This window comes from Lepus europaeus, chromosome 12 (assembly GCF_033115175.1).
Source record: "Lepus europaeus isolate LE1 chromosome 12, mLepTim1.pri, whole genome shotgun sequence".
In the NCBI taxonomy this organism is placed as follows: domain Eukaryota; kingdom Metazoa; phylum Chordata; class Mammalia; order Lagomorpha; family Leporidae; genus Lepus; species Lepus europaeus.
The window spans coordinates 12,967,862-12,995,028 of NC_084838.1; the positions used below are offsets into that span (position 1 = coordinate 12,967,862).

Below are 27,167 nucleotides of genomic sequence, written 5' to 3' on the forward strand. Positions count from 1 at the left end.
TGAAGAGTGAGGTCAGATGGCCTGCTTCATGCACTCACCCTGGCTTAGGACTGCAGAAGTGGGGCAGGGGTGCACAGAGAGTGGGACCAGGGAATGACTGGCATGCACCCCAAAGCCTTGAGAAACCTCGCTTCATGGATTCTACCAAGAATTGATACTTTTTGTTTGTTTGTTTAAAATTCCTTTATTTATTTTACAGAGAGAGAGAGCGGAAGATCTTCCATCTGCTGGTTTACTCCCCAAATGGTTGTAACAGCCAGGACTGGGCCAGGCCAAAGCCAGGAGTCTGGAACTCCATCTGGGTCTCCCACAAGGGTGGCAGAGACCCAAGGACTTGGGCCATCCTTGCCTGGTTTCCCAGGCATATTAGCAAGGAGCTGGATCAGAAGTGCAGCAGCTGGGACTCGAACCAGTGCTCCTAGGAGATGCCCGCATTGGTGGGTGGCGGCTTAACCTGCTGAGCCACAACACTGGCCCCCAACCGATTTTGAGTCCCTTTCTCTTGGAATTAAGAGGCCCCATAGAGGCCACCTCTGGTCAGCCTCCCACAGATTAGAGGAACTCCCTCTCGCAGGCTCCTGAGACCCTCTGCCTGTCCCCACATTGGCGTCTCCCAGAATTCCAGGGGGAGCCCACGCTTCTCTTTCCACCAGTGAGACGCGCAATGCACACAGGCCTGTCCACTACAGGCTGGAAGACAGCATCGTGGTCTCCCACGCGTGAGAGACTTTTGTCCATCCCAGGTTTTACAAAAATCACGAGAAGTAAGAGATAGTCAGTCCCCTGCTCTCAGAGTCAAGACATAAGAGCAGGACCCCAACACGGGAAGAGAATGTAGCAGGTGCCTCGGAGCGTTCAAACCAAACACCACCACCAAGGCGGGCAGCCTCACGCCTCCCTCAGCCAGCAGTCGGATGGACAAACAGCTTGTGTCTACTTGGCGAGAAGCAGAAATAAAGGCTGCTTGTGTCTTTTAGGCCACAAGTCTGCCCCAGGTTCCATGGACGTACACACACGTGTGTGTCCAGCACACAGGTCCTCTGTGCGTGCGTGCAGACAACACATAGTAGCAGTTCCCAAAAATGTCCAGTTTGCTGGAAGCGCCGCACCTGGAGCTCAGCACCTGCTGCCGCCCGACTGCTCGGACCCAGCGGGCTGAGCCGGGAGTGACCCGGCGCTGCGCAGCCTCCCGCAGGAATCCGAGCCGCGTGAGGCTCCGGGCTGGCTACTTTGCGGCTCACGCCCACGCACCATTTCAGGCAGGCAGGGGACCAGGGTGAGGGTTCCAGGGCGTTTTTACTGAGTAGCCAGTGCGCGCAGTGGCGGGAACACGCGGCGCGCGGAGAGTGCAGGGCGCGGCGCCCGAGACCCGCCGGGCCTCAGTTTCCCCAGCAGGGGCGTCCCCGGGTCGGCCTCCGGAGCAGGCCCGAGTGCCGGCGCCGGTCCACCGCCTGGCCTGCCCGGCTTCCGTCCGCGGGGCCGCGTCCTCCGCGCCCCACCGGAAGCTCCAGCCCAGCTCGGGCGAGCGGCGGCGGCGGCGCCGAGGTTGGTCGCCGCGCACCCCGCGCCTCTCCGCCCCGGGACCGCGGGCGGCTCCCGCTCCCCGCTCCCCGCTCCCCGCTCCCCGCTCCCCGCGCCGCCAGCCCCGCGCGCTTCGGCGCGGCCTGGGACCGCGTGGCTGCGGCCGCAGAGCCCGGCGGGGACTCGCTGGGCCCCCTGGGCCCCCCCCACCCCGGACACCTTCACCCTCCGCTCACACCTGGAGATGCGGTGGTGGCCGCGAGGCGACAGCCACTTTGCGCTCGGGGCCGGGGGCGGGGGGGGGGGGGGCGGAGCGGGGTAGCGCACCGACGGTGCGGCAGGGGGTCCGTGCTGGGGCCCGCGGGGCGCGAGGACAGAGCAAGGCTGAGCACCCAGTGCCCTCCTAGGGGCAGCCCGCGGAGGCTTCCTGGAGGTGGGGTCCGGGCCACGCGCACCGGGAGGCCTGAGCGGGAGGCTGGGAGATGGGGGTCCCACAGAGATGGGACTTACACGGGGGGAAAAGGATCAAGGCGACCCCCTGGGGTGGGGGGGTGGGCTCCCTGCGAGGGGGGGTGCAGGAAGTCTGAGAGAAGCAAGGGATTCTGCAAGGATGGGCTAGAACGCTATCAGCTGCTGGCCGGGGGGCCTGGTTGTGTAGAAAACTGGGGTTGGGATAGGCCTGGACATTTGTGACCTTGGCATTTTGTGTAGCCTTGGGAGATGGCTGCCTGCAATTCGAGGCCTGTGTGGACAGTCTTTTCTAGAAGATTCCACCCTTGAGTGGCAAGAGAGTGGATGTGGGCAGGGAGTTAGAGGAGGAGGAGGAAGAGCATTTTCAAGTCTGTTCGATTGGAGCCTGGGCTCTGGGTTCAGAAATCCCCACCCACCTTGAACTTGTTGCTTAACCTCTCAGTGTAAAATGGAGATGATGCTGGCCGTACTTCCTCAGGGTCGTGTGAAAAGTAGGGGCGGTGATGCCTGTGAAAGAACTCAACCCAGCACTAAAAAGTAGGACGTCTCATTTTCTACTTTTGGGATGAGAGCAGGTTGGGCTTCTTGTGACGCTGATGGGAAGGCGTTGAATACCCAGGGGCGAGCCCAGGGGACCCAGAGCCTGCCTGGGGAGGCGGGGCTTGGGCACCTCTCCTCTCCCAGCCAGGGGGAGGGCGGGGACCGTGGGGAGGCAGGAAGGGTGGCAGTGAAGTGGGTGGCAGTGGGCCCAGGTGCAGGTCCTGGTCACAGGTATCTTAGGGAAAGAGGCGGTGGAATTTTTCTAAGCTCAGATGACTCCATCCGACCCACCCTGGCTGCCTGGGAGGCTCAGTTTAAGTAGACAGGTATGAGAACACTAGGCAGGGATCATTGACCATTTAAGTCCTTTCCCTTGTTTTGAACAAACAGAAGAGCTTCGGCCATCAGCTGAGTAGACTGTCAAAGCCTTTCCAGCTGTCTGTAGGGTGCTGCTCCCCACCTGCAGGTGCATTTGGACCTCATGGCAGGGGGTGGGGGGAAGGTGGTGTTATTAGCCTCGTTTTGTAGATCAAAACCTGCAGTTCGGAGGAGTCAGGGCTTATGTGGCAGTACCCCCTGTAACAGGTGGACCGGCAGTCCCAATTCAGATCTGTGCGACCTCAAAGCCTACTGAATGAAACATCACGACCTGCAACAGCCCCGCAGGAGAGAGGGATGTGCCGGGCCTGAGTGATGGAGAGAGACTGACAGGGAGGTCTGCGACCGTGGGCTCCACGTCTTGCTTCTCGGAGCCTGCAGAATTCCTGGCAGGCTGCCCTAAGGACTCCCAGGGACAGCCTCACCCAGCTCGTGGTAGACGTGCCTCGGCCCGCTTTCCCTGCCAAAGTCCGTCCACCTCCCCCTGGGCTGCTGAGACCCAGCACCCGTGGTCTCCTCTTTGCTTTGTTCGCCTCAGGACAGGGAAGTGGTGGCGCCTGACCTGAGCACATAGCCGCCTATGACTTCCGGAGTGGGACAGCAGGGAGAGGCCCCTACAGAGGCTGCGTTCCAAAAACCTGGGACTTCAAAGGAGGGGCGGGCCTGTGTGGTTCCTGTGATGGCCGGGCAGTGCCACCGCCGGGGTGGGGGCTTCAGAAGAGGCTGCCGGTTGCCTGGTCAGAGGGTCGCAGAATCGGAGTGCCCAGAGACCACCCCTTGCAACTTCTTCTTTCGCAGATGGGTTAACCGAAACCCATGGTGAGGAAGTGACTTTCACCTGAGATCACCCAGACGCTCTGGACGGCACCTAGAACTTTTAGAACCTGCTTCAAGGACCCTGGGGCTTTCCGCCAGGAAGGTGAGCACCCCCGGTGGGCGGTCTGGGCTGCTGGGGTGGGGGCGTCTCCCGCTGCGCCCTGGGGAGGCGGCGGAGGAAGCCCTGGCGGCCAGCAACAGCCTGCGGTTCTCTCTCTCTGGTTCCTGAAAGTATCTCACTCGGTTCTCTCTCTCTCTCTCTCTCTCTCTCTCTCTCTCTCTCTCTCTCTCTCTCTCTCATTCTTGCTCACTCCAAAAAATGACTGGACACTCCTGAAGCCTGCAGTCACCATCCAGGGGAATTTTTTTTCACCACAAAGGGTAATTCCTGCCCCATCCCGGCCGTGACTCAGCTGTGACGTTGAACCACACACGCTGGAGAGAAGAAGATAAAGTCGTCAGACTCCTGCGCACCAGACAGAGTGGCCCAGGCCAGAGCCCGGCTCTCCTCTCCTCACAGGCCCTTGAGGGCCATCAGGGAACCCCAAGATGGCCTCGAGCTCAGCCAGCAGCCCCCGCCCGGCCCCCGATGAGAACGAGTTTCCCTTTGGGTGCCCCCCCAGCGCCTTCCAGGACCCGGCAGAGCCCAGGGCCCTGTGCTGCACAGCCTGCCTCGCTGAGAACCTGAGGTGAGGGGGTGAGGCGTGAGGGGCGGGTGGCGAGGAGGTACAATGAGGGGCCCTGGTGGGAGGCGAGGGAGAGAGGAGCCCGCGACTTGACCTCTGCGGGCCTCAGCTTCCACACCTTTCCTCCCAGGCCCTGCCACGGCCCTCGGGCAGTGGTGGGAGAAGCGAGGCCGCCCTCTTACCGCGTGCCTGGTACAAGCCTGCTCACGTCCCTGGGCCGCAGCTGTCTTGCGGGGGAAGCTATTCGCTGCCTCACAGAAGTGCTGCGAGGCCCAATCCATGAGATTCCAAAAGTCCTTAGAGTAATGAATGGGAAGCCTCAGGATCAATGACAAAATGCCACACACATATCGCATCCTGTGGGCTGGCAGCCCTGTGACAGGGGACAGAGTGTAGAGGGAGGCATAGCATATGTATACCATATAGCATGCATGCTACATATATGCATTACATATTGCACACAGGTACATGTGTGTATATATCTTTTTATCTATAGATGTGTGTATGTTGAAAATATCTATAACCCAGAAAGGTGTGGCCAGTACTATCACCAGCATCCCTCCTTAGGCAACTATTAGGCACCTACTGTGTGTCAAGCTTTCCTTGGCTCTACAGAGCAGCCTGGACAGACGGGTACTGTAATCACCGTCTTCTACGAAGGAGAAGGCCGAGGCCTACGAGAGGGAGAGGAGGCCAGCTTGTTCCAGGCACTTTCCTGAAAAATAGGCCCGTAAGCGGCGTGACCTTTTGTTTGGGGCTTTACAACCTGAGTAGGTGGGAAGTTGGACTTGGCCAAGGGAGAAGTTCGGGTGATGCAGGGGGCGGGGAGAGGCTGTGAAAAGGGGCGTGGTCATGGAAAGGCCAGATGGTGACCAGGAGCGCAGCTGACCCATTTCCCCAGCGAGATGGGGCTTTGGGGTTCATCTCAGGTTTTTGTGCAGGGTCCCTCTCCATTCTCCATGCTCCCAGGGGGAAGGGAACTGACTGTTGGTCCAAGGGGTGGGGGCCTGAGGCCCAACAAGTGTCTGCCCAGCCCTGCTCCTGAGTCACTCTGCTGAGGCCAACCCACATGCCCTCAGGACCTCATTTTTCCCACCTATGAAATGGGCCAGGCCGGTCGCTCTCACTGTGGATCAGAATTTCTTGGGCGCTCACCTGCAGCGACACAGGTCACAATGTGACGTCCACCTCCGGCTGGGAACCCCCAGGCTAGGTCTGGGAGACCCCTTCTTGTTCTCAGAGTCTGTGGTCACCCATCATTACCAGAACTAGGAGCCCAGCACCAAACACAGGACACGAAGGAGCAGTGCCATTCCACATCGGTGTTCCCTCGCCTAAACTCCTGAGTTTGGGAACGCACGACGTTCTCGGGTTTCAGAAGAGCCAGTTGGTACTTTACATCATAGGAACTGGGTCATCGCAGGGACTGGGGCAACACCCTGTTCTCAAGCTCATTAACGCTTCTGCAACACAGCATACAGGGCCCAAGTGGGACCAATCAGGACTGCGATAGCCCCTGATGCGCGGAGATCAAAGGTCACTACGAACCCAGGCAAAGCATCAGGTGCTCCGTGCCTCTGAGGCTCAGGAGCCACGGCTGCAGGGTCACAGACCTGCAGGGTCGCCATGGCAGCTGCCGCGGCGCCCGAGCAGGGTGTAGGCTTCAGCGGCTGCCAGGAGAGGCCCTGGTGCAGGAGTCGAACTTCGCTCAGAGGGATTTGTTCATTTTTTTTCCCCAGGAACTGTGAGGACCGCATCTGTCCTGCGTGCAAAGGGGACAACCCACCCTCTGTGAGCCCAGGAAGCCTCCGGACCCAGGAGAAGGTAAGTTGGCATAGCCGGGAAGCGGCGTCGCTCCGCTTTCTGGATTTTTCCAGGTTGAGGCCGAGCAGACGGCTGCCTCCCTCGTGGCCCGGAGTCTGCTGTGAATTTGTTTTGCTAACGGTGAGGAGACCAACGCTCACAGTGGAGGGGCAGCTTGCCCACGGCACCGACTGGTCTGTAATAGGGTGAACAGTGACTGTCCAGGCCAGGGGCCAACAAACAAAGGCCAGAACCAGCTTTTTGACAGCCTGTGTGTGAGCGTTTATATTTTCAAATAGTTAGGGGAAAAAAATCAAAAGAAGAATGACCTTTGGAGTCACATGAAAATTATATGAAATGTAAATTTCAGTGTCCATTACTAAGTCTTCCTGGTACCCAGCCAAGCCCATTCACTTAGCTGTTTTCTGCGGCCGCTTTCTCCCTAGCGTAGTGGAATTTGGTATTTGCAACAGAGAACTTAAAGCCCCAAAGAATTGCTCTCTGGCCCTTTGCAGAAAAAGAAAGCCAACCTTCCTTCTAGGGAGCTCGCTCTGCCCCTGCTGGCCCCTTCTCTCCGGCAGGGAGAAGCCGTTGTCAGCACCCCTCTCGACTCAGGAGATGCCCTTGGGAGCGTGAGGGGCCAAAGAGACAGTCTCAGGTACCACGGTTTAGAATCCGAGGCCTCCCGAGCTGGAAGGACCTTCACGGGGGGTCTCTCCTGCCCAGAGGGTCCCACATGCCAGCCAGAGCCCACCCATCCTCACCAGTTCCTGAGGTTGTTTTTTTTTTTTATAAGACTAAATTGTTTGCATTTATACGGTCAACTTTTACTCTGAAATGGTGTCCCTCCTGTACGTGTCTTTGTTTAAATGAAACAATATGATCGAAGGTGACAGAGTTGTAGGCAACACCTTTGCTAGGTAAAGCTAAAAGCTAGCAGGCTTGGAGCCCAGGGTGGGTGTTTGGGGTGACAACACCTACAATGATGCCTACCAACACCCATATCCCAGTACTTGGGTTCAACACCTGGCTCCCAGTGGCTGAGCCCAGCTTCCTGCTGGGGCAGACCCTAGGAGGCAGCGGCTGTGGCTCAAGCAGTTGGATTCTTGCCACCCACGGGAGAGGCTTGAATTTGTTCCCAGCTCCGACTTTGGCCTGGCCCTACCCCAGCCATCACAGGCATTTGGGAAATGAACCGGCTCTCTCTTGCTTTCTGTCTCTCTGCCTCTTGAATACATATTTTTTTTAAAAAATTAAATATAGCATTCTTTATATTAATTTCCCAGTGAAACAAAAAACGCACCTGTATTGGTCTGTGAATCCAAACACATAGAAATCACCACTGTCTGAAATTTAATCCCCTCATTTACATGTGAGACCCCCCCCCCCCAATACCTGCAGGGAAGTCTCAGTGCCGCCCAGTGTCCAGGATCCCGCTGCTCGGCTCCCCTCACCGCCCCCACTGTGAGACCCCCAGCGCCTTTCAGTCCAGGCCTCCTCTGGCAGCAAACCATGGTCCAAGGACGGAGAGCCAGGCGTGCAGGGAGGGCGCTGTGCCATTCACTGTGTCCCTGTGTTGCTGGAGGTGGGTCCCGGGGCCTGTTCCTCCATCTGTGAACTGAAGATGCTCAGGGGGCTGTGCGTGGCCTGCCCAGGGCCTGGGATGTCCAGGTTGTGAGTCAGCTGCGGCCAGGGCAGCTCCCCTCCCAAGACTGAACCTGAGGCTTATGAGTCTCCACACTCCTCCTCCTCTCTCACACCGGTCCCTGTCATCCGGAGAGTTTGGGGGAGTTTCCTGCCCCATCCCATGTTGGTTTGGAGGGCTTTCCCACCCCCTTCTCGGGAGCCCCTCCTCGGGGAGGCTGTCGGGGAATCATTGCAAGGCCGAAATGGGTTTTCTGCAGCTTCACGTGGTGAGAGTTCAGGTGATGCACTGGTCTGTGGGTTAACTTCCTGAGCCCCCGTCTGGCTGTCTTCGAGGACCAGCAGTGAGACACGAGCAGCTGCATGTCTCTGTGGGCCGCAATGCCCATCTGCCAAGTGCGGGAACCATCACCTGCTGCCCCCCAGAGTCTGCACCAGCAGGAAGCTGGAGTCAGGATCTGCAGCCGGATATGAAACCCGGGCACTCTCGTATAGGATGTGGGCATCTTAACTGCTGGCCCACACACCCACCCAAACCTGCTTTTAATTTTATCCAGTAAAGATGTCACCCAAAACTATCATCTTCTGTCGCACCACTTCATTTATGCAAAGATGGTCTCAGTGCCCAGCTGCAGAAGCACCCTGCCTGTTTAAATGTTCTAGGACTGTTGCCTCTAACTTGTTCTATTCTTTCCTCCTAACAAAAGTAATGCATATTCATTGTACAAATCAGTATAGGCAAGAGGTATCTTAATAGCTCTTAATCCAGTGGTTTTCACATTCGTACCTTTGTTAAAGTGAAATCCAATGACTATGGAAGTCCCCGATAGAAGAGGAGTCTGGGGCCCAGCTTCTTAATTCCCCTCCTTCTTTCTCCTGTCCCAGCTCCTGATGGACCCTGGGGACACCTAGAGCCCAGCAGAGCACACTTGGAACCTTGCTGCCTTCAAATGGCAGAGGCTCTAACAGACAGTGGGGGATGGGAGGAGGCTGCCTGTATCAGGGGACAGGGTCCCTTCTGATGCAGCCAGACCTCCCAGAAGCACCAGCCTTCCCCTCCCTATTGGCTTCTCCACGGGATTAGTCCATTCCGTTACTATAGCGAAATGCCTGAGGCTGGGTAACTTGATAAGGAAAAGAGGTTTATTCAGTGCACAGCGTGGAAGTCCCAGAGCGTGACCTGGTAGCAGAAGGCACCACAGTGGTGGGAGCGCATGCTAGAGAGAGCGAGCACGTGGCTGGATGGGAACCCAGAGTGATTCAGGGGTTGGACTCGCTCTAAAATCATTCTCATAAGAATTAACTCAGGGTCCCACAAAAACTCTGTCAATTGCTTTGGAGAGCACGTCCCCCACGTTCTGAGGCCTCCTCTCATAATGCTGCCGCACCTGTTAGCATCGCCGCACTGGGGACCCAGCTTCTGACAGGAACCTCGAGTGCACATCACGGCCTCCCCGGGGTCAGGGTGGCAGGAGGGCGAGCCAGTGTCCTGACTGCGTGCGCTCAGCCACATCCTAGAAACACCAGGGACTCCACTGACTCCCGGGCCCGGTGGGAACTTCGGGGGGACTTTTGACCGACGGGAAGCAGCTTGATTGTAAGTCACCACTTTGCACAATGGTGATTCCTGAGTCTGTGCATCCCCTCCTGGGCAGCAGCTGGGCTAAGGCCAAAGGTGCCCATCCTTGCACGCTTTCCATGCCATCTGCTTATCAGTTTGTCCTCATCCTCTGAGCTCATTAAATTAATAGCCCCCGAAGATGCGCCCAGAGCCACGGCCTGATCACCCAGTCCAAGAAGCTGACAGTCGGGGATTAATGTTGACCTCGTTAGGGACTTGGTTCTTGCCCAGGAGGCCCTTTTGGTAGAAGGGACGGTGACGCAGGGGGTGGCCCTGGGGCTGGCAGATCGCATTCAATTCTGGTTGACGAGCAGTTCTCGTCCTCTCCTCCCTCTGAGGCCTGATGTGAAAGGCAGGAGCACGCTGGTGTCTGATGCCAGGGACTCACAGGGCTGCCTCAGCTTTCTCTAGAATCAGAACATGCCAGGCGTTCAAGCCATCTCGTCCGGTTTTCACTGTGTGCTGGATTCCTGCCAAGTGGCTTTCCAAACTCATTACTCCGCGAGATGGCCTTTTCACTTTGGGGAACTCTGACTGTTGCAACATTTTATTTGCACGGCATTGAAATCTGTCTCCTTTTGGAGCCAGTGAAAGGCAAATCAGCTTCCTGTCCCCTGAGGTGGGGGGACCTGTGGGAAGACACCAACCACATCCCTCCTGAGCCTGTCTCCGTCTCTGTGTGTCTGGGGTAAATAGGCTCCCATTTCTCTGTGTCCCCTGAAGTGTGACACCTAGAAAGGACCCCCTGAACCCTTCACTTCTGAACCTGACAGTTTGCACCTGTCATCCAGTGACACCCTGTACGGTGGATGGCCGTGATGTCTCTATTTTACCAATAGGTGATGCATCGAGGCTCAGTGAGGCCTGCCTGGACCAATCCCAGCAGGTGGGAGACAAGGCCAAGCCCCAACTCCTGTATCCCAGGCTGGTGGCTTCTGCTCTGTGTGGCCTCACTGAGTGGTTGGTGCATGTTTAAATAACACAGCCAGCCCTAAGTCCTAGAGTCCTCCAACTGCTGTCAGAAAAGTGAGAGGGCAAGGCCCACTTTCACCCAGGAAAATCAGGCAGGGCTCCCTGCTGATGGCAGCTGAGCTGAGTCAAGGTTGGCAGAGAGGACACTGGTCCAGTACAGAGGAGGGTGGAACTGGCAGGCTGGCACGTGGACCAAGCTGCTTCCCATCTTCCCCCCAACCCACCCCCACACCTCGTAACTATAGAGTGCCTCCCCCTTGGTGTGAGCAGAAACAGCCCGGGGGCAGCCGGAGCCCCAGCCCAGCAGAGGGGGCAGTGCCTGGCACGGCCCAGGTCCTCCTGGTTCTGCACAGCGGCAGCACGCCCACTTCTTGCTTCCTCCCCACACCCATACTCTCAGACACCTGCAGATCCCCCAGCAGGGGCCTCCCGCAGCGACCCTCAGCGGCCCCATCACCGAGGGCCTGGGTGGCAGGGAGGCCGGGATCATGCACAGCCAGACGTCTGAGATGCAAGTGGAGCCCTGGCTCCTGAGGCTGGCGTTCTCTCTGCCTCTCTTTCCTCCTCCTCCGGGGAAATCCCACTGCAAACTGTATTATTAGCCATTTGCAAGCAGTGAGGCTGCTCTCACAGGGCCACGTGGGGCGCCAGAAACAGGCCAGGCCAAGCCAGGCCGGGGACAGAGCCGCTCTTCTTTCCTTAAAACCCATGCCTGAGTCCCTCACCTGTGGCCTGGGTCCCCAGCCTTCAGGGGACGCCATGCTTTGGTCAAGGTGAGGACTCTGGTGGAGAGGGAGGGCCCAGGCTCCTGGGCTCCACCATAACCAGTCCTGTCACCCCAGGCAGGTCACAGGCCCCTGTCCCTGCGCGGGGAAAGCGGAGCCTCAAAGCCCCGGCCCCTCCTTGTGGTGTGGGAGGGTCTGACGGGGCCAGGGCTTACGCAGGCTCCGGCTGCAGGAGAAAAGACCCAGGCTTGAGGAGCTGCACAGCTCACAGGCATGGCGCGACCTTGGTGAGCCGCCACCCTGCCGCCCCGCTGTACCGCCGACTCCTCCCCGTGTCCTCATGTCTTCCCTCTCTGTCTGCGTCCAAATTTCCTTTCCCTGTGACATCAGTCGGACTGGATCAGCGCCTACCCTGATGACCTCAACTGAATGGGCTCTTGAACGATCCCCATCTCCATGCCGTTAGATACTGGGGGTTAGGACTTCAACATAGGCATCTGAGGGTGGGGGGTGGGGATAGCACAGCCCATAGCAATGGCAAAAGAGACAGCAGATGTCATTCGGTTAAGGATCTGGAGATGGGAAGATTGCCCTGCACCGCGTAGGTGGGCCCAGCGCACTCACGAGGGTCCTCGGAAAAGCCAGACAAGAGAGTCTGGTGGGAGGGAGGTTGGAAGACGTTCCGCTGCTGGTTTGAAGGTGGAATAAGGGGCCACAAGCCAAGGAAAGCTGAAAAAAGCAAGGAAACCCATCCTCCCCCGGAGGCTCTGCAGGGAGCATGGTCCTGCTGGCTCCTGGTCATTAGGGCTTCTGACGTCCAGAACTGTGAGAGAATTGATTTGCATTGTCTTAGCCAGTAAGACAGTAAGTTTGGAATTTTGTCACAGCAGGAATTGGCATTGATGTCAGCCCTGACGTGTATTATCTCATTTAATGTTCACAGTAACTCTGTGAAGGAGGTGCTGCTAATATCCCCATCTTGAAGATGGGGAAACCAAGACAGAGAGAGGTGAATAACTCTCCCGGGGCCACGCAGCTGGTATGAGAAGTGACCGAGATGAGCTCCAGGCCGACAGGCTGGCTCCAGAGCCCACCCCCATGACCGATGTGTGCTCTAAGAAGTGTGTGAATGATGGTGCGACCAGGGGCAGCCCCTGAAGCCTCTTGAGTCACCACAGCTGCTCCCAGCCCACGCCGCCATGGGCAGCAGAGTGAGGGTGGCCCTTGGCCCCTGCAGTGGGCTTTCCCTGTTCACACTTCGCCCGCCCCCGGGCCCAGCTGCCAGATAACACCCCTCCACCTAGGGGCGATGGCCACCACCCCACTGCTGGCTCCATCACTTTCACCTCCTCACCCCCCTTCAAGCTTGAGCCCCTGGGACCAGAGGATTCAAATCTTGGACTCGAGGGGAATTACAGGGCCTGAGAGGGGCCCCGAGGCCATTCACCCACAGCTCAGACCCGCATGTGGCATTGGGTCCCCCAGTGTCCCCTCACGTGGAAGCTGCCTCTTGGGGGAGCCTTCATCCTTGCACATGTCCAAAGCCTTGGTGGTGCTCCTGCCAAGGCCACCCTCTGCCCACCCCTCACCCACCCCCAAAGCACCTCTTTTCTGTTCCTCGTTGGGAGCAACTTGTCCCTGAAGTCCAGAGCAGCGGAACAAGGCAGGGGTGGCCCTGTGCCCTCTGTCCCAAACCAGCTGCACTCGTTAAACCCACGGTCCTCTGCTTATCCCACGTTTAAAGGAGAACTAAGGTGGCTCCCGATTACCAAGTCCAGAAGACCTCCGCCCCACCCCCACCCCTGCCTTCAGATCCCCTTTCGCTCCACCCTCAAGGTCATTCTTCCACAAAAAGCAACAAAAGTCCTGTAAAGTCAAGATTTTACTCACATGCAACAACACGGCTTCCTCATCTTCAGTGCACAGCTGTGGAGCATCCCAGCTGCCGGATATCACGTACCCACCACTGCGATCAAGATGGCAAACACTTCTACCCCAGACAAAGCGCTCCGTGCCCCTGCGCGCCCCTCCCTCCTCCCACCTGCAGCCCCGCCCAACCCTTTCTATCACTATAGATTTGCCCTTTCTAGAACCTTAGATGAACGGAGTGGTGGTGGAATGCAGTCATTTGTGTGTGTAACTTCTTGCGTGTAGCGTGTCCTGTTACTGTGTGTGTGACTGTTGAGTTTGTGACAGTGCTGAGTCGTGTGGTGTGGAGATGCCATGATTTCAGTGTGTGCACGTTTGCCAGATGATAACATGGAGTGGCTGTAATGACTATGGCTGCTATGAGCCTGCACATACACGTTTGAGTGGATCTGTGTTTTACCTCGTCTTGGGTAAACCTTGTCTTGTCCTAGGAGGGGCTGTGTCGGTTGTACAGGAACTTTCTAAGTGGGCTTTGTGAGTCAGTTCGTTTATAAAGACGGCTTCACTTTATCAGATGCTCCAGTGTAAGGTCTTCCATAGGATTTTTCCAAAGTGTCTTCCATTCTGCCTTCCTACCAGCGACATGAAGGTTCCCACTGCTCCAGTCCTTACCAAGACTTGATACTGTCTGTCTTTTTCATAAGACTTGAAATTTTTCATTTGCTTTCATTTTATTTGGACGACGTAGGGACAGAGTCCAGTGGAGTTTTAGCCCGTGGGTGGTTGCATCTCAGTGCACGCCCCCTTTCCCAGATGACTACTGGTATCAGCCTCTCCGCAGGCTCCTTTGTCACCCTGTGTCTCCCTTTGTACAGTGTCTATGCAGGATTCTCCCTAATACCCATTTCTCATGAGGTTATCTGTTTCTTACTCTTGAATTGTAAGGGCTCTTTATATATTCAGGATATAAGTCCTTTTGCAGGTACATGCTTTGGAAAAAGGTTTCTCCCATCACCTGCAGGCTTATTCCTGATAAGGGAGAGTGGTGTGTGGAGGAGTCCAGAGGCCGTGCTGCTTCCCAGCTGTGGCTCCTTGGGCAGCTCCCTTCCCTCTGCTGTGTCAGTAAAATGGGGGGGGACACCCCATCTTCCCCACAGTGTTGTTCTGAGCCCTAAGAAGAGTTATGACATAAGAGCATTTGGTAAACCCTTCAGACCTGAGTAGGTTTGGAGAAGTATCAAGTTGCTGTTAGCAATGAGCCCCTGCTGTGTGCCTGCTCTTGGGCTGTGTGTTATCTGGGAGGGAAACCCGTGCAGGGCAGGCACACCTCGATCAAGGATAGATGGCCAAGGAGGGATGCCATGGGAACTCCGAGAAGGCCTGTGCCCACGGGCTCCAGGAGGAGGGAGGCATTGACACATGTGGCAGCAGGTTCCAAGTGTCTCCTGTGTGCCAGGCACTGGGACTATGCAGCCATGACTCTCCCAGAGACCCTAGACCAGTGGAGCAACCCAATGTGAATGAAACTTTCTGAGCTGTGTGGAATGTGTCCCAGCTGGAGGAATAGCAGTGCTGCCCGGGGTCACACAGGGGCCCTGGTCCCGTTTGGAAGGGAGGGAATTGAAGAACTGAGATACAAAGGGTGGAAAGGGGTCATCCAGGCTCAGGGAACAGCAGGGACAAAGTCACATGGCCCAGTCTGGCTCCTGGCCCTGTGCCGAGAGCCCTAGGCATGGCCACAGCGATCCCTGTAACATCCAGTGACGCGGCTGTTATTTCCAGATTCACCCCGAGGTGGCTGAGGCTGGAGCTGGGTGCCCCTTTGCAGGTGTTGGCTGCTCCTTTAAGGTAAGTGTTTGAGTGTGAGAACAGGGATCTGTCCACAGGGTTGCAGACCTTTGGGTCCCCCATTGCAGCCCCTCCAGAATTTTCCTGTGACACTAAGCCACTCCTCTGGATGCCCCTTGTGACTGATGACTTTCCTAAGCAGCCGATCTCACTGTGAAGCCATGGTGGTGCTTCAAGTGCCATCTAAGCGTTGGTGTAGCATCACCAACATGGCCCCGTGCCTCTCTCCATGGTCCTGAATCACCCTTGCATTCAAGGGCAGGGAGGACCATTGTCTAGAGGCCAGGATGCGTGTGGCTGTGTGCTGCCTGATGCAGGCTCCTGCACTCCCTACCACTGTTCAGAAAGCCGCTTCCCCTTTGCTGAGTGAATGGACCTGACTGTGATGCGAGGCCCTCTCCCCTGCTCGCTGGTCCTCCCTCCACCTCTGTGTTCATTGATCAGCCTCGCTGTCTTGGCAGGGAAACGCACAGTCCTTGCAGGAGCACGAGGCCACCTCCCAGGCCTCCCACCTAAACCTGCTGTTGGGGTTCATGAAACAGTGGAAGGCTCATCTGGGCTCTGGCCTGGGGTCCGGGCCCATGGCCTTGGAGCGGAACCTGTCAGACTTGCAGCTGCAGGCCGCCGTGGAGGTGGCAGGGGACCTGGAGGTGGACTGCTACCGGGCACCGTGCTCCGAGAGCCAGGAGGAGCTGGCCCTGCAGCACCTCATGAAAGAGAAGCTCCTGGCCGAGCTGGAGGGGAAGCTGCGCGTGTTCGAGAACATTGTCGCCGTCCTCAACAAGGAGGTGGAGGCCTCCCACCTGGCCCTGGCCGCCTCCATCCACCAGAGCCAGCTGGACCGCGAGCGCATCCTGAGCCTGGAACAGAGGGTGAGTGTGGGAGGCCGGTTTTCCTTCAAGGACAGCTCGGGGAGCTCCCTCTGCCCCCAGAGCAGTGGCCCCGTGTTCCTCCTAATCATTCATCCTGCTCAGCGCAGGTACTCCTCCACCAAAACCCTTGTCCCCTGGCTCCCAGGACTTTCTAGAAGAGTCCTGGGTCAGAAGTTAGAGTCATGGCTCACTCGGTTAATCCTCCGCCTGCAGCGCCAGCATCCCACATGGGCGCCGAGGTCTAGTCCCGGTTGCTCCTCTTCCAGTCCAGCTCTCTGCTGTGGCCCAGGGGGGCAGTGGAGTATAGCCCAAGTGCTTGGTTCCCTGCGCCCCATGGGAGACCAGGAGAAGCACCTGGCTCCTGGCTTCGGATCAGTGCAGCGCCAGCCGTAGCGGCCATTTGGGGAGTGAACCAACAGAGGGAAGACCTTTCTCTCTGTCTCTGTCTCTGTCTCTGTCTCTCTCTCTAACTCTAGCTGTCAAATAAATTTTAAAAAAGAAAAAGAAAAGTTAGAGTCAAAGTCAAACACACCCCCACTGCGGCCGTCCGTTCGTTTGCTTGAACTCCTGTGATGGGACACTCCTTCCTTTTCCTTTTACAGCTCATTCCATTGCTGGACGTTTTTCACTATTAGTGGGTTTTTCCTTATACTGAGCTCCTGCCAGCCTCTCTGTGTCCTGCTCCATTGCTCCTGGCCCTGCCTTCTTAGGGTCTACAAGACAAAGCTGCATTCAAGTCCCCAGGGCAGCCCCTGAGGGACGCACAGTCGGTGATCACATCCTACCGAGCCCTTCGGCGGCCTGGCACCTCCATCCCCTCGTCTGGGCATGGATCCCGTTGTCCCTGTGCCTGCGGGCTCCGTCTCTGACCCTGCATGCTTGCAGCGTGGTCCCGCCCTGACTCCAGTGAGCCCACTTCCTCTGGTAGCACAGGTGCACGAGGAATGTCCCCTTCCTGATCCCAGAGCTCACGCTTCTCTTAGTGCAGCTGCCGCCACACCAGCGTTGCTCTCCCTGCCGCAAACTAGAGCTTTGTCTCCTCTCGCGTTAGGGCCGGGGTTTAGTTTCAGCCCCAGCATTAGCGTGGTACCTGGGCTTGAGCAAGTCACTTTCCCTCTGATTTATTTATTTGAAAGGCAGAGTTACAGAGAGGCAGAGGCAGAAGGGGAGAGGGAGGGAGGGGGAGAGAGAGAGAAAGAGAGAGAGGTGTTTCATCCACTGGTTCGCTCCCCAGATGGCTGCAATAGCTGGAGCTGCACCAATCCGAAACCAGGAGCCAGGAGCTTCTTTGAGTCTCCCACGTGGGTGCAGGGGCCCAAGGACTTGGGCCATCTTCTACTGCTCTTCCAGGCCATAGCAGAGAGCTGGATCAGAAGTGGAGCGACCAGGACTCGAACCGGTGCCCATATGGGATGCCTGCACTGCAGATGGCAGCTTTACCCCCTGCACAGCGCCAGCCCCTGAAGTTTCTTTAAGGACACTCACTCTCATCCCTTGTTTCTCTATGAGAACAAATGTGTGTTCTTCCAGCTTTCCTTGGGGAAACCTATGAGAAGGGCCAGGCATGGGGCTGGCATGGCCAAGTCAGGCCTTTGTGTGATTCCCAGTTGAAAGGCAGGGCCCCCGACGGTAGCAGTTGTGTCTGCTTTTACACACCAGCACCATGCAAGGCAAGGACGCAGACAAAGTGAGCGTGGCTCCGGCCCTTGGGCAGGGGGTGGAATCCATGTGACAGGAAGGCAGAAAAATGTATTGCATGAAACCGTTGTAAGGGCTCCATAAGAACCCAGAGGAAAGAGGGGCCAGCCAAGCTGGAGGCAGCAAGTGAAGGCTCACAGAGGAAGGGCCAGAGGAGTGGGGCTCCTGATGGGTGGGTAGGAGTTGGCCCCTGAGACAGGAAGGACAAGGAATTCCAGGCCAGCATGGTAACTGCATTAGTGCAGGTGCAGGTGCCAGAGAGAGGCTTGGTCAAGAGGGCCTGTTTGGCGCAGCTCCATCTCCAGCCTCCAGCTGGGTTCTGTGTCCCTGGCTGAACGGGCATTCCCCGCAGGTGGTGGAGCTGCAGCAGACCCTGGCCCAGAAGGACCAGGCCCTGGGCAAGCTGGAGCAGAGCCTGCGCCTCATGGAGGAGGCCTCCTTCGACGGCACCTTCCTGTGGAAGATCACCAACGTCACCAGGCGGTGCCTCGAGTCTGCCTGCGGCAGGACCGTCAGCCTCTTCTCCCCAGGTAACACCTTCCAGGGCCCAGGAGACCAGCAGAGGGGACAGCCATGCCTGGGACAGCCACTGTGATTCCCGCTAGGCTGGGATGCACCTGGTCCCAGCACGGAGGAAAGAGAGGATGGGCAAACCTTGCTCTGCCGTGGGGCTCTGAGCAGACCTGCGTGCTCCCTGCATGACAGTCAGTTCTGCCTGGGAATACAGATGGCTGGCCACTTCCTGTGGACCTGGGTGTGCAAGAGATGCCCCGTGAGCCCACACTGTGCAAATGGCAGGGGTGTCAGGGATGGCTTGGCACTAGTGGATACCCTGGGACCCCGCCCTCGGGGAGCCCACGGGATGCATCAGCCCAGGGAAGAGCTGAGTCAAGCCCGTGTGTTGTGTGTGACTGTGGGCAGCGGGTGAATGGCATTGTGTAGACACGGACAGTTCTTACTCGTCGCTGGGCCCCTGGGCTGGGCACGAAGCCTTGCACAAAGTAGTCGCTTGCTATGTTCTGCTTAAAGACAGGATGTCTGTTAATGTAGCAATGCCTATATCTGTGCGTAAAATACTCCATTTAAACCACACCAGGTGTCAGGGACTGGGCCAGCATGGGACAGGGGATGTCACAAACCCTCGCCAAGTGCCTGTCATCTCAACACCGTGTTACAGATGAACAGGCTGAGGCTGGGTCCCGTGCCCAAGACTGTAGGGAAGCCGGGTGCGGTGCCTGGACTCGGACTGGCATGGTTTTCCCCTGTCCCGCTCAGGTGTGTCTGAGTGCACGCGTGTTTTTCTGCCGGTTGCGACCTCAGCCTCTAGTGCCTGCCTAGGCCTCACGCCTTTCCTGTTTGTCAGCTCCTCTCACACACCCAAGAGCAGCCGTGCCAGGCTGATTCTTCTTCTGCACAGGAGATGGCTGGCAGGGGCGGGGCGGGGTGTCCCCGCGCAGCCTGGAGCAGCACGCAGCCCCTAGTGCCTGTCAGCCCTGGGCCCCCTCACCTCCTACGTGCACACCTTTCCTCTGTGATTCTTTCCAGAGAGGGAAAAACAAGCAGTGTCCCTGGCTTCTTCCTGGCACTTAACGGGCAGGCATGAGTCAGAATGTCACCCGGCCCTCCTCCGCCCCCTTCCTGCCCACCCCTGCACCCTGGCTCCACCCAGGGAGGGGTCACCGGAAAGTGGCAGCTGCCGGAACCCACACTGGAGGAACTGGCCATGTCAGCTGCCCTGGGAGAGAGCCCCAGGGGCTCCCGTGCAGGCTCACCAGCAACGGAGCAGCCCTTTGGGGGCCTTGGTCAGGGTGGCTACTAGGACCGTGAGCCCCCCACTCACCTCCAGCCTCCAGGGGACCCCAACCACTGGGCCTGGGGTAGCAGAAAGAAACTAGTGTTTTGGGAAAAAAATATAAAGTGGTCGCCTGCAAGGCCCATATGGGAGTCCATTCAAGTCCAATCCAGCTCCCTGGGAGTGTACCTGGGAAAGCAGTAGAAGATGGCCCAAGTCCTTGGGCCTCTGCCACCCCCATGGGGAGACCCCAGATGCAGTTTCTTGCCCCTGGCTTCGGCCTGGCCCAGTCCCAACTGTGGTGGCCATTTGGGGAGTGAACCAACCAATGGAAAAACTCTCTCTCTCTCTCTCTCTCTCTCTGTCCCTCCTTCTCTCACTGACACTCTGCCTTTCAGATAAGATAAGTAAATCTTTTTAGAGAAAGAAACAAGTATTGGGGGTTAAAAAGGCCTCTCAACCTGGCTCTGCCCCAGCACATTGTGAGACAGTGACCAGCCCCTTCCTGTTCATGGGCTGGGTTTTCACAAACAGCTTTTGGTTAGATCAGTGTTTCTCAAAGTGTGATCCCAGGGCCAGTGGCACCGGCAACCCATTTGAACTTATTGGAGATGCAAATTCTGTGTCCTCATCCCAGGGCTACCGAGTCAGAAGCCCTGTGGGTGCCCCCCGGACAAGCCGCGATTGGGGTGGGTGGTGGGTGGTTGCCAGTCCCCCGATGAGATGACCCCCTACAGCCTCCACCTTTCTGACCCGCTCATCCCCGGCAGTCCCAGTTTTGAGCCTGTGACCTTGGTTCTGCCAAATTGTGGGGCCTCGGTTTTCTCACCTGCCGAGCCCTGTGCTGCCCGGCTGACTGTGGCTTCCGCATTTCAGCTTTCTACACTGCCAAGTACGGCTACAAGTTGTGCCTGCGTCTGTACCTGAATGGGGATGGCACGGGCAAGAGGACCCACCTGTCTCTCTTCATTGTGATCATGAGAGGGGAGTACGACGCCCTGCTGCCGTGGCCTTTCCGGAACAAGGTACAGGCAGGGAGGAGGTGATGGGAGAGTCACGGGGGAACTTGGGGGCCTGGCACTGGTCCCAGTCTAGCCATGAACTTGGCCTTGTGACCTGGCAAGTCCCCACCCTCTTTGCTTTATCAGTTTCCCTTTCATAAAACAAGAAGCTGAGTTCAGATCCAGAGCCTCTGGCTCTATGAGCCTGAGAGCTAAGGTGTCTGAAACAGAGCTCTCCTGCAGCATGGAGAAACGCAGCTGTCATGGTGAGGTGCATCGGGAGAACTTCCTGGAGGAGGGGCTGTGAGGCTAGCCTATGCCAGCAGGGTTTTCAGAAAAAGGAAGGAGCAGGTGCCACTGTCCACCTGTAAGGCATGGCCCCATTCCAGAACGCTGACAGTGCCGAATGTTAGGGGACCCTCCCTCACGGCTGCTGGGAACGCAGGTCGGTTCCGCCACTTTGGAAGAGAGCCTGGCAGTTTCTGACAAAACGAAACACACTCTCACCCTGTGACTCAGCAGCCACGCACCTTGTCATTTACCCAAAGATGTCCACGCAAACACCTGCTTGTGGGTGTCTATAGTGGCTTTATTCATAATTACCAGAAGCCGGCAACAAACAAGATGTCCTTCAGACAATGAATGGACAAACGATGGTACATGCAGGTGAATATTAGGCAGCAGTAAAAACAAATGCACCATCACACCATGGAGGACCCCGAAGTGCATGCTACTAAGTGAAAGAAGCCAGACACACTGTATGAGTCCAACTACATGACATTCTGGGAAAGGCAATAGTATAGAGACAATAAAAAAAAAAAAAAACCAGACGGGGGCCCAGTGTTGTGGCCCAGCAGGTGAGGCTGCCACTTGCAACACCAGCATCCCATATCGGAGCATCTCCGAGTCCCGGCTGCTCCGCTTCCATTCCAGCTTCCTCTAATGCACCTGGGTGGTCAGCAGATGGTGACCCAAGTGCTTGGGCTCTTGCCACTCACAAGGGAGACCTGGGGTTCCTTGTTCCTGGCTTTGGCCTGGCCCAGTCCTGGCTGTTTGCAGCCATTTGGGAAGTGAACCAGTGGATGGTGGGTCTATGGGTCTGTCTGTCTCTCTCTCTCTCTCTCTCTCTGCCTTTCAAGTGAATAAATATTTTCTTAAAAAACTCAGTGGTGGCCTAGGACAGGAGAGAGGGAGGGATGAATGTGTGGCACACAGGGGATTTCCGGCCATGCAAGTCCTCTGCATGATAGCCCTGTTACTGAGCCGTGTACACGATGGCCTCTGGTTGGTAGATACGTCTGTACAGGCTCATCGGTTGTAACAACTGTACCCCTTTGGGGTGGGAGGTGTTGAGAGTGGAGAGGCTGTACAGGGTGTGGGTAGGAAGGATATGAGAAATCTCTGTACTTTCTGCTCAATTTCGCCCTGATCCTAAAACTGCTCTAAAAATAAAGTCTATTTTAAAACGTTAATGGGGGTGGAGGGGGCTCTTGTTCCCTGCACAGCGCTGAGAGAGAGGGAGGGGTCAGGAACCCAGATGTCAGCTGGCATGGGAGGCAGGCGCCCCATGGTGGTCTGAGCGTGAGTCAGTGGGCAGCAGGCAGCAGTTTCCAAAGGTGCCGAGGAGGTTGTTAAAATACCAGCAACCGGGGCTTAGCACCGTGAGTGCAGGGCCTGAGCGTCAGGCCTCCGGGCTGTGCAGTCAGGTTTCAGAGCGATTTCAGGAGGCCAGGGGAACCAATTTCAGGCTCCTGGCAGGGCCATGGGCCAGGGCAGACTGTTTGCATCACTTTTATTTATCATTTTATTTTTTTTAATGTTTATTTACTTTTCTCTCCTTGAAAAGCAGAGTTACAGAGAGAGAAAGAGAGTTCTTCTGTCTGCTGATTCATTCCCCCAAATGGCTGCAGCAGTTGGGGCTGGGTCAGGCCAAAGCCAGGATCCTGGAACACCATCAGCATCTCCCATTTGAGTAGCAGGAACCCAAGGACTTAGGCCATCATCCGCTAACTCATGGGATGCATCAGTAGGAAGTTGGATCAGGAGAGGGAGTGGCTGGCATGCAAATCAGCTCTCCAGTATGGGCTACAGGCATGCTATGCTGCAGTCTAACCCACTGCGCTGCAATGCCCAGCCCTATTAAAAAAATTTTTTTATAAATAACATTTATGGGCCTGGTGCGTGGCATAATAGGCTAAACCTACACCTGTGGCTCTGGCATCCCATATGGGCACCAGTTCATGTCCTGGCTGCCCCTCTTCTAATCCAGCTCTCTGCTATGGCCTGGGAAAGCAGTAGAAGGTGGCCCAAGTGCTTGGGCCCCTGCACCCATGTGGGAGACCCAGAAGAAGCTCCTGGTTTCTGATTTTGGATCAGCCCAGCTCCAGCCATTGCAGCCATTTGGAGAGTGAACCAGCAGATGGAAGATCTCTCTCTGTCTGTAACTCTGCCTCTCGTGTAATGACATGTATTTGTTTATTTGAAAGGGAGAGAGAGAGATCTTCCATCTGCTCTTTCACTCTCCCAAATATCTGGGCCAGACTGAAGCCAGGAACCTGGAACTCAACCTAGGTCTCCCACAAGGGGGGCAGGAACCCAACTACTTGAGCCATCACCTGCGTCCTCCCAGGGTTGTATTAGCAGGCAGCTGGAATCGGCAGAGGCAGGACCTGAACCCAGCCCCTGCAATATGGGGTGTGGGTACCCTGAGCAGTGTCTTAGCTGCCACACCAAACACCTGTCCCTGTGTCACATTCAGATGACTGGCTGCTTCAGGGTGTACGTAGCTGCTCGGTGGATACCAGAAGTTTGATAAATGTTTCAGGGCGTTGATTGACGGCCTCTAGGTAGAGGCCCTATCTCTCCTTACCCCACTGCCTTGTTGGGGGTCAGGGAGGTGGTTCCAGCTGAAGCTGATGAATCCAAGATGTCGGAGCCGGCAGGGACATTTAGCTTATTGAGTCCAGCCTCCTTGTCAGTGCTCCAGTCCCGTCCTTACCCCCCAGCAGTCAACCAAACTAGAGGTTCTGGCGGATAGAACACAGGCTGCTAAGCCTAGGAGAGCCCCTGAGCCTGCTCAGAATGGCAGGTGCAGTCCTTTCATTGTCTCTTTGTCTCCCAGTCTAAGCCGAGGTTCAGAGGGACTACACAGGCATTGGGCAAGCAGCTTGCTCTGAGCCAAGCCCTGGTTCTCCAGGTCACAGTGCCACCGTCCAGGCCTGACCTCCCCCTGTCCCCTGCCCTGCAGGTCACCTTTATGCTGCTTGACCAGAATAACCGGGAGCACGCCATCGACGCCTTCCGGCCGGACCTCAGCTCTGCGTCCTTCCAGCGGCCCCAGAGTGAAACCAACGTGGCCAGCGGCTGCCCTCTCTTCTTCCCCCTCAACAAGCTGCAGTCACCCAAGCACGCCTATGTGAAAGATGACACCATGTTCCTCAAGTGCATCGTGGAGACCAGTGCTTAGGGCGGGCAGGCAGGGCTCCTTGGGGAGCCGAGTGAGATGACTGACTTATGCCCTTGATGTTCAAGAGCACAGGGGTGCACCAGGGCTCGCATGACCTGAGCAGGACTGGCAGGTCGACCAGCTGGCTGTCCGCTTGGAGTGCTGGGCAGCATTGCTCCCTGAGGCTCCAACCATGGCACCCAGAGGCCTGGGAGCCACTCCAGCCCTGACTGTTGAAGTGGACTTGGCCCAAGATGGGGAGAGGATGGGACCCGGCCTAGGGCACGGGTGGTGACTCGGAGCTGTAGGATCTAAGCGGAGGAGCTCCTGGGGTAGGCAGATCTATATAGGGACCCCACAGAGAGCTGGCAGTGTGTTTGCTCTTCCTGCCCAGGGTTAGACTGGGGCCGAAGGGACAGGGTGCCAGTGTGACCTCAGTCTGTCCAAGCCGTGACGGAGTTTCCCATCACTGGAGGCAAACAAGCAAATCCAGAGGCCTGCACTGCGGGGGTGGGGAGGGCACTGAACTGGAAGTTGGGATTTGAAGAGCTTCACAGTTCTTTCCAGTCCAGATGGTCTGGGCCTCCCTGACCCTGGTGAGCCTTCCAGGCTGGAGGGTTCTGGAAACACTCAGGAGCCTCCTGCCGTCAAGTTCCCCACTCACATCTGGGACCACAGGCAGGCTGGGCTGGCTGCAGCGCACCTGCCACCCCAGGCCTGGCAGCTTAGGCTCCCGCCACACAGGGGCATGCACATGCCCAGGGCCTCCCCGGGCTGAACGCCCCTGCATGCCATCCAGGGGAGACCAGGGGAGTGGTGCTCTCCAGAATCCCAGGTCAGCCGGTAAACTGAGGCACTCCTCGACCTTGACCAGAACCTCTGCGCCACTGGACAGAGGTCGTCCTTATAAATATGTATTAAAAACCAAAAGAATTTTTTTAAAAATCTCTTCCGAGGTTTCATCAAGTGTGCAGTTGGAGTTGGTGGCACTGAGCGAGTTTGAAGAAGCCCGTTGCTCTGTTGCTGAGTTCCAGGTGGTGCCGTTGGTATTGCAGGGGGCGTCAGAGCCTGGTGTGCTGGCAGGAGCATCCTCTCTGGCCTCAGTCTTCCCTTCTGTGCAATGGGGGGATGCCCCCAGTCTGTCTCCCTCTCTGGATTCTGTGACCCTCAAAGGGGATGCCCCACAGGAGAGCCAGGGACACCCTGGACACTGCTGCCCGTCGAGGACCAGCAGTGGCCCATGCTTGTCTTCTCGCCTGGATGGCATCATGCCCTGTTCCCTTCAGGGACCCTTGCCCAGCTGTCCAGAGCCTTGGTGCTTCCTGTTAGCACTCAGGGCTCCAGGGCAGCCCCAACCACTTGCCCCTGCAGCCGTGCCGACAGCTGACTCTTCTGCTTGTGGAAGCTGTGAGGCAGTGGTGGCTCCAGGCAGGATCCGGGTGGCAGGGGGCTAGAGGGGAAGGCGGAAAGGGTGGGATGGGCCAGAGCAAAAGCACCGGTGCACAGCTGCTCAGCCAGTGCCCTGCGGGCGCCCCCTTGGCCGATGAACGGTCGTCTGAGACAGTGATGTGGAACAGTGACGCATCTCCCAGGGAAGCCCTGCGCTAGCCAAAAGCTGGACAGCACCTCCCTGCCAGGTGATTGAAGGGCGGGGCGGGCAAGGCGCAGGCAAAGCTGCTTGGAGCCTCATAGCCTGGGGTGCAACAGGCACTCTCTCCTCCCCTTCTACAGGTGGGGAAGTGGAGACCAGAGAAGCTGGGGGAGGGGTGGGAGGTGGGCACGGACCTTAGACACCAGGTCTGTCACTTCCAGCTCTTTCCTACCTCCTCGGGCTTCCTCGTGGGTGAAGTCTTCAGTCACAGTGGGCTCGCCTCTGCATGGGAGGCAGTGGGAGGCCGTGGGTCCTTGTGCTCCCCACCAGAGGCCAGCCCTGCAGGACCCGGCTGCTCCCCAGGAGGGCAGGGCAAGCAGATTTTCCCAGAGGCCACCCGTGGACAGCCCCAGGCAGTAAGGACAGTGGCTGTTTTATACCGTTCATTTTTGATCCTAGAAAAACTGGAAAACAACAATATACAAGAAGAAAGTAAAAATCACCCCTAAGGCCCATGTCTAGAGAGTCAGAGCGGAGCTCTTTTGTACATTGTCTCTTTGGGAAGGTAGACACAAATACTCGCGCGCACATATGCGGACTTGCTAGAATCCAAATGATGACCACGGTGTGCTCCCTTCTGTTCACTTCCTATCATTAGCGCCTCAGCTCACAGGCAAGGAAGAAGAGTGAAATAAGTCACTCAAGGCCACTCCAAATAAGTGGTGGGTCAGGATTCGCACTCAGGTCTCTGGATGCTAAGGCAGACTGAAGTCATCATGACTGTTAAACAGAGAAACGGAGGCACGGGAGGGGAGTGATGTGCCTGCGATCACACGTCCAGGTCCTGGGCACACTGGCCTCTGGCTTCGGATGTTGGGCACCCCTCGTGCAGGGATCTGGAGGAGACAGGGGATGAGCCTTGGGTTGGCAGAGTTCTGAGGGTGTGCAAGACATCACATGGCAAAAGACAGGGAGCGCGCCTGGCTCTTGTGGCCCCTCTGCCCCTCGGTACAAAGCCACCAGGACTGAGTCGTGGGGACTGCACCCTCCTGCCCTAATCTAAAGGCAGTCGCTTCCCAAAGGCCCCACCCCGGCACACCTGGGGCTGAGTCAGTTTCCACCTCTTCATGCTATTTTGGGCACGACCTGAGGGATTGAACTCCTGGGGGCAGACCGTTTTTAAACCGCAGCGTGTCCCCTAAGACAGGGTCTGCCGCACAGTGGGCAAAGGGACCCCAGATGCATTTTGATACTTGGACACTGGTGCCACCAAATGCGGAGAGGGAAAGCCATGGAGCACACGGCCTCCTAGGGCCTCCAGAGAGAGCTCAGCTCTGCCAACACCCTGATCTTAACTCTGGAAGACTCGCTTCAGCCTTGCAGCGTCCGGAACCGCAAGGCGATACATCCATGCTGCTGCAAGCCACTAGATCTGTGGCAATGGGTGCAGCCACCAGAGAAGACTCAACAGTGCACGCCAGGGGTGGCTACTGCAGCTGGAGCTGTGCTCTAAGTCTTTATAAAACACCAGATTTGGAAGACTCAGTGCCAAAGAAAGAGAATTTATTGTGCTAATATTTTTATATGGATGACATTGAATTGGTAAATACCTTGTCAGAGTACATAAAATATATTGTTAAATGTAATTTCACCTGTTTCTTTTTTTTTAAAAAAATGTGGTTACTAGAAAGTTTAGAATTCTGTCTGTAGCCTGCTTTATATTCTCGCTGGGCAGCACTAGAGGACCTTGCTCTTTGCTGTGGCTAGGGGGAGCCAGCTCTGCCCACTCTATGTGGTCCCAAGTCAGCGCCTTTGTAATAACGGCTGGGGGCTTTGTGCTGAGTAAAGGAATCACCTGCCTCTCACTTGCTCCC

At 56.9% G+C, this 27,167-nt stretch overlaps 1 protein-coding gene across 7 annotated transcripts; it reads left to right on the forward strand.

The window, feature by feature from the left end:
* The first annotated feature begins 418 nt into the window (after nucleotides 1-418).
* On the forward strand, nucleotides 419-25,448 carry TRAF1 (TNF receptor associated factor 1). 7 transcript variants are annotated; one of them, XM_062207653.1, is made up of 10 exons: nucleotides 1,899-1,954; nucleotides 2,435-2,529; nucleotides 2,923-3,829; nucleotides 4,066-4,415; nucleotides 6,152-6,236; nucleotides 14,829-14,894; nucleotides 15,356-15,766; nucleotides 17,817-17,994; nucleotides 20,133-20,281; nucleotides 23,505-25,448. In XM_062207653.1, the coding sequence occupies exons 4-10, from the start codon at nucleotides 4,276-4,278 to the stop codon at nucleotides 23,721-23,723; spliced, it is 1,248 nt and encodes a 415-aa protein (XP_062063637.1). In that variant the 5' UTR covers nucleotides 1,899-1,954; nucleotides 2,435-2,529; nucleotides 2,923-3,829; nucleotides 4,066-4,275; the 3' UTR covers nucleotides 23,724-25,448. The 7 variants fall into 7 exon arrangements, with proteins under 7 accessions (XP_062063644.1, XP_062063643.1, XP_062063641.1 ...); XM_062207655.1 differs by lacking the exon at nucleotides 1,899-1,954 and having other exon boundaries at nucleotides 2,111-2,529; nucleotides 2,923-3,247; nucleotides 3,709-3,829; XM_062207654.1 differs by lacking the exon at nucleotides 1,899-1,954 and having other exon boundaries at nucleotides 2,111-2,529; nucleotides 2,923-2,998; nucleotides 3,118-3,829.
* Nucleotides 25,449-27,167: the final 1,719 nt, after the last annotated feature.

What these genes read in the sequence shown, in the direction of transcription:
- TRAF1 (XM_062207660.1), top strand. Translation starts at nt 4,276, where the DNA reads ATGGCCTCGAGCTCAGCCAGCAGCCCCCGCCCGGCCCCCGATGAGAAC. An exon ending in GCCTCCGGACCCAGGAGAAG is followed by an intron (nt 6,237 to 14,828) that starts GTAAGTTGGCAT and finishes TGTTATTTCCAG; the next exon opens with ATTCACCCCGAGGTGGCTGA. An exon ending in CGTCAGCCTCTTCTCCCCAG is followed by an intron (nt 17,995 to 20,132) that starts GTAACACCTTCC and finishes TCCGCATTTCAG; the next exon opens with CTTTCTACACTGCCAAGTAC.